The 6,728-nt window shown below is 37.2% G+C and overlaps 1 protein-coding gene across 1 annotated transcript; it reads right to left on the bottom strand.

The window, feature by feature from the left end:
* Window positions 1-3,041: 3,041 nt before the first annotated feature.
* Window positions 3,042-5,496, bottom strand: LOC149558111 (uncharacterized). Its single transcript, XM_089832502.1, has 3 exons — window positions 3,919-5,496; window positions 3,470-3,551; window positions 3,042-3,382 (listed from the first exon to the last, which is right to left on the bottom strand). The coding sequence occupies exons 1-3, from the start codon at window positions 5,250-5,252 to the stop codon at window positions 3,308-3,310; spliced, it is 1,491 nt and encodes a 496-aa protein (XP_089688628.1). The 5' UTR covers window positions 5,253-5,496; the 3' UTR covers window positions 3,042-3,307.
* Window positions 5,497-6,728: the final 1,232 nt, after the last annotated feature.

Genomic DNA, 6,728 nt, shown 5'->3' with positions numbered 1-6,728 from the left:
CAGTGTATTAAATTTAGGGTTTTTTTAGTGGCCTGTTGGTAAGGGTCACTACACCTCCCCTAATCATTAACATGTGTTCTTGTCCATGAGCTTAGCAGCCAAAGAAGGGTGTAAAACCTGCTGAGTGCATTGGACTAGCAGGGTTTTCAAGTTGGGTGAATGTTTAAACAACACAGCTAAACCATTATTGTGTCCTCAATAAACTTTTATGTTGTCATTATTTTAATACTTATGACTCATTCCTGGACCAGTGACATTAAACAGTAGTTAAAAGGAATGCCGTCAGTTTGCCGAAGCACTTTTTTACTTGAGAATGGACTGTTTTTGCCTACTTATATATTAAAAGCAAGGTCTAGCTTGAGAAATAATACTTGATGCAAAAGAGCTTTTTGAATCAGGTTAATGCTCAAGAGATATAGTAGCTTGAAGAAAGGGGCATTGGCACAGCTAGACATCTAGTTCTTTGTTCTTCCTGATCTAGTCGCAAAAGAGGACCTTTTGCAAGTATGAGAGAAAGATCAAATTCTAGCTTTCAGGTTGGTTTAATATGTTTTATATTGTTCAAAGTTCAAAGTATGCAAAAACTAATATATCATTTTGGCTGGTGGACTGTATCCAAAAGCATTTATTTTCATACAACAGGATATCATGCCTAGGCAATTTCACTATACATTATAACCTACTGATTCCTCCAAATCCTTCATTCCTGTGAGCAAATGGCATTTTGCCTTCCAACTTACAGGGGTGTGGTACTTTCAAATGCCCTACCATCTTCAAGACTAGTTAAAAGAGAGTTTTGATGATCTGTTGTAGCAATGAGTTTAAAAAATCTCCTCAAGACTGGGTCTGAAAGAATTGGTCTTGTCACCCTTTTTTGATATTTTATTAAATAATAAATATGATCAAAATTGTTATGCTCTTGCTCCATCATTTTTTGTGAGATCCAATGAGGCAACATGGTAGAACAATTGTGGCTCTAATAACAGAGCCTTATCTTCAAAACCAGGTGAAACATAAGCCTAAATCTTTATATTCTAAGAATCATAATTTACTGTATTTCAGCAGGCAACACTTTTCAGTTCAGTTAATGTAGCTGAAAGATGGTGGACATCAACTGAAAGAGAATGTTGTCGTTTGTCTTCATGGTGTTTATTTTGATGTAGTTGAAGAGATTATGCATGTAAATATTGATCAAAAAGTTGATCTCTTCTGATGAAAATTATGATCTAATTGCTGATTTGAGGAGATGATGGAAAAGGCTAAATTAAAGCCTTACCTGACTCATATTAGTTATCATTAAAACTTGTGAGTTCAATGCAAAAAGTCTGGCATCACAAAAGAATACATCTGCAGTCTACACAACACAAAATGTCAAAAACACACAGTTGGATATAGAACGCCATATCAAATTACAATGTAAGAGCCAAGGAGAACCGCCGTTAGAGTGAAATTGATATATCATGAAAAAAGCTTACAGGTTTCTGCCATTCAAAAGAAGCATGCAATCTGATTTACAAAAAGAAATTTCTAAGAGCATGAGTGACTAAAATGAAAGTTAATCAATGCTAGGCACCTAGGATTGTTTATTAAAGACTGAGTGTTAAATATCTTCTGCAAAATTGTTCTTGTAAATATATAGAGTTGAGATAAATTGCCACAGTCAACACCGAGGCTTTGATAAGCTAGAAACAAAACAGTCTCCCAAGATTGCTTTTGTAGAACACCGATAAACAAAAATATGCACTTATTAAGATTATTTTTTCATTACCATTCCCTTGCTTGACATGTATCTAAAATGTCACAGCATAAACAAGGTGCATGTGTCTCTTTTTGATAAACTGTTTCCAAAAGTCAATGCACAACTTGGGCACACTGACTGTACTTGACCTAGAATTAAAGTTAAACAGACTGCATATGCTGGCAAAGACACGCTTCCCAAATGTAGAAGCACAGAGGGCACCTGGACTGTTTATAAGAATGCCACCAGCAGTTTCATTGTCGGGATGAATTTTTGCAAGCTTATTAATAAATAAAAAAATCACCAAAAAATATACCACCAGCCAAAAACATTAGACCAATGCAACAGAAAATATTCTAATAATGTGATTCCTACAGACCATAGGATAAGTCACAGTATGTGATTAATGAGCAATCAACTGAATGCGCAACATTACGATGAGAACATTAGCCTCTGTCTATAGCAAGGTGGGGGTAATAAAGAACAAAACCCTGTCACAGATGAAGGTGTGGTATCTATTCCCAATTTTGTGTAAAAGAGCATCAAGAAGCAAAGTTTTGGATCGAATAGCTTGATCAATCAAAGAAGCTAAACCTTATATAAAATACTAAGAATTGTAGTTTACAATATATGCTTAAGGTAATCATATTCCAATTTGTGGCACGGATTGGAACACGAGAAAGAAAGATGCGATTTGCTAAAACCAACCATGGAAGGCTTTGAAGCCAAACACATCGGAAAAACTAATTCAACATCTAAAATTAAATAAAATAACATCAAATCGAAACTTGAATCTTTGTACATTCAAAACAAATGACACACAGAATGTTTGGTAATGGGAATCTTCTTTGTTTTTATTACTAGATTTCTAGTTTCTAAATTCCAAAAGTCCTCAATCATCTGTGTAACAAATGAAACACAGAATGTTTGGTGAATTCTTACAGCAATAGAATTTTGAAAGAATAAAAAATGGAAAACCTAAGTTCATTAGTTGTGAGCAATAACATTACAATTTTAGTGGAAAGTTTTTCAGCACCTGCTATGAGGATTGTCAGGAATCATGGATTTAACTTTCTGTAACAAAAATGATCACCATTACTTGAACAAAAAATAACACATTAAAAGCTGTCGAATTGTAACCTTATTGATTCAACGTCATTTTTTTATTTAGGAGCTAAATATCACCAACTATTTCATTAATTTACAGATTTTATTCCAAGCTAAACAAATTCTCCAACCCAATTATACTCAACTCCACAGTGAGCTAAGTTATTTTTCTTACCAAATATATGTGTATTACCGATTACAATAAAAAAAATCAATAGGCTAAACTTGTATTTCAACTTTTTTTTGGCATTACAGGGAAAACTTGTCAAAGGTTACTGTGTAATGGAACAGTTTCTTGAATAATTTAAAAATTATATCTTTCAAAAAAACCCTATCCAATTATACAACAGAATTTCAGATTTTCAAAATTTAAACTGAATATAGTCAGATATAGAGCAGGGGCCTCCCTTAAATAGACAGTATCATTATTTTTCTGGTATGTACATTAACAACTCCGCGTGGTCAGGCTTCATAAACTTGGGATACATAGTGATGTCTAATATCATTTAGAGCAACTCTCCTCGAGCATACCGGACACTGCAATTATTTATATAGAAATTTAACAGATTCAAAGGGTATCATATAAGAGAACAAGAAAATAAATAAAAATTAAATTTCACTTACAGTGGAGGAACCACGCCTTTCACCACTTAAAATCCATTTTGTTATACATGATTTTCCGAAAAAATGGCCACAAGAAAGAGAACTGCAGTTCCACAATTAAGAATATTAGAACATGAGAGCAATTGTTTTCTCTTGACAATTTTAAAATTAAAATATGCCCAATGTGGTATTTTAAGGAACTCTGTGTTAATCTCTAAAAAGAAGTAAGCTTTCAACTATATATCAGAGCAGAGCATGGTACGAAACCCAGGAAATAGAGGGACTGTTCAAAATGGAACAGAATAGAGGGACTCTGCTCAAAATGCTGAAGGTTAATAGCAAAACCCAAAAAACACTGATGGATCATTATGTTGCTAATGGACAATTTCATGACTTGATATGGTCACGCAGAAATTAAGTTTTTTTTAAAGAACTACTTTAACTTGAGACTGCTTGCATCTACCACATACCAGACAGTATGTTCTCCGGATTGAGCCCATGGTTCCAAGCAAATTGAGCAATTCAACAAGTCATTAACCTCCAAAACCTTAAGGACATATTTTCTCTTCATTGCAACTTGCGGAGCCCCTCCTTGTTGATCACATACTTTATCACACTCTTCTTTCACTGCAGCAAATGTAGTACACAGCTCCCGCAACTTGTTTTTTGTTTGCTCGAGATCTTTTTTGCTAAATTCTTCTCCTTTTACAGCCCTCTTAAGCTGCTCCTCTAGCTTATTGCTAGATTCTTCTTGTTCTTTATTCTTCTTGAGCAATTCCACTTGTTTTTCCTCTAGTATTTTGGTTCGTTCAACAAGCTTCATCAGCTTGTTACTTGTTTGCTCAAGACTTTGTTTGCTAGATACTTCCCCTTCTTTAGCCCTTTTGAGCTCCCCCTTCAGTCTCTTATTCACTTCGGTCAATTCCTTGATCTTTCTTTCAGCTCTAACCAAATCGGCTTGCACGTCATCAAATGCAGATTTAAGGGAGGACTGTAAGGATTGGATACGTTCTGTGCGATTTCTCCCAGCCGACTTGTCGTCTTCATGTTCTGGAAAAACATGTTCTTGCATGTCATCATTCTCTGAATTCGGACATTCCGATCTGCTCGCTTCCGATTCTTCTCCGTCCTCCCCCGCGGTAGATCCCGAATCTCCCGCGAATCCTAAATCTCCCCATCCCGAATTCACCCGCGCCGGAGATCCTGAATTTCCCCAATCTCCCGCGAATCCCAAATCTCCCCATCCCGACTTCTCCCGTGCCGGAGATCCCGGATTTCCCCAACCTTCTGACGTTTTAAGCGCAGAACCTCCCCGTCCCGAATCCTCCAGCGCCCGAGTTTCCGAACCTCCCCATCCTCTCGGGTCTTCAAGCACCGAAGATACCGAAGCTCCCCAACCTTCTGGAGTTGCAGAACCTCCCCATTCCCGAAAAACTCCATATTCCCGAAACTTCCGCTCCGGAGATCCCAAATCTCCCCGACCTCCCGGATTGTCAAGCGCCGGAGATCCAAACCCTTCCCGTACCCGAATCTTCTGTGCTGAATATCTCCGTGCCGGAGAAACCCGTCCTGACATCAGACATGTCCTTCCCCCTGCTCGCCCACCTCGTCCCCTGTATATCTCCTGTGCCGAATATCTCCTTTCCCACCACGAATGTCTCCCTCCTTGCGCCCTAGAACTCCGTCCACCACAACGAATGTCTCCCTCCTTGCGCCCTACAACTCCACAACGAATGTCTCCCTCACCACCCCATCCATCACTATGGTCCCGCAGAGAAGCCGGTCTACTGCTCCATCCATCCATCCGTTCCCACCTTCCATGCACCTCTGCCTTCCGGCCGATTCATTACTTGCACCTCTTCACCTCTACAACCCGCTATTCCAGAAATCACAAAGTTGCATTTACCATACATACACTCACTCCCGGGATGCAGATGCGGCAGTAACAATTCATTGAATTTTTCTAGGGCGACCGAGTACACCTATTAAATCACTGCTAATTACATCGTTCAGTTGGTTGCTGGAATAAAACTTGAATAGTAATAGGAAATTAGAATATAATTTGTATTCTTTGTTTGGTGTGTGGAATAGGAATGGAGAATACGATTTCGTATTCTTATTTTTAGTTTCAAAATAAGCTTTTGTCCATTCCAAAAGAGCCTGTTTGGTTGCTGGAATACAACCGGAATAAGAATAGGAAATTAGAATATAGTTTGTTTTCTTTGTTTAGTACATGGAATAGGAATGAAAAATTGGATTTCGTGTTCCTATTTTAGCCCCAAAATGAGCTTTCGTCCATTCCAAAAAAATACTTGTAATTGGAATGGGCCATTTCCATTCCCAATTCAATTAATCCAAAATTTATAAATCGATCGGGTCCGGGCATGAAAATACTCCCGCTTATAAAAAAAATTCCCTGCATTTTACCCTTTCCTCGACATAAAACTCCCGCTCGCTATGAGAAGTTCGCAAAAAAATCTCGCTCAGTTTGAAGTTCATTGTCTTTAGAAGATTGTTTGCAAAAGATTTTGTTCATTTCCTCCTCCTACTCTGGCTCTTCCGCTCATTGACTCATCTGGCAGAGGTATGTCAAAAATAAGGTTTTCATGAGAACTGGTTTTTCACAATATGAGAATCTGTTTGGTTGGATTTTTTTAATTAATATGCTCCTTCGCAACACAATTTCAAACTCTAGTTCAGTTTGAAAGACTCAAACTCATAAAGATTGAAAGACAAAAAATCGTTATGAGTCGATAAGGGTCTCAGAGCTGCATTTTTTTTGTTTGTCAAATATGAGGTAGATTTGTTCATATGATTATTCGCTAGTCATAGAGCCATTTACTTTTCACAACATTTTATATTCTTTAATGTTGTTTATACATGAATAATAGGAGAAATATTTTGAAAGTCTTTCAGGGGAAATCACATACCCTTCTAAAATTCACTATTAATTATTAAATGGAATTCTTCCAAATTTGAATGCACTACTAGGTCTACCCTTTAATTATGCTTATGCTAAAAGTGGCTTCAAAATGACTGGATGCCCTTAAAAATATGGCGCCTCTTTGCTTCTATTAATGACTGCTTTAAAACAAATCAAACCTTGTTGTTTGTAATTAGATTTGGAAGAATTTCATAACGCCTTATCCACTTCAGGTACATACTTGATCTAATTTCACATGATTTCAGTGTCTTCTCAACATTTGAGTTGCTAATGTACTATCTGTAGCTTCATAAGGTCGATATGCTATGCTTAAAAGATGACACAACTCAACAGTTT

The sequence above is a fragment of the Cupressus sempervirens genome, chromosome 5, assembly GCF_028749045.1.
Source record: "Cupressus sempervirens isolate cs-2001-9-10 chromosome 5, ASM2874904v1, whole genome shotgun sequence".
NCBI lineage: Eukaryota > Viridiplantae > Streptophyta > Pinopsida > Cupressales > Cupressaceae > Cupressus > Cupressus sempervirens.
The sequence above is the reverse complement of the archived record's forward strand: the minus strand, read 5'-3'. Positions and strand labels throughout refer to the sequence as shown.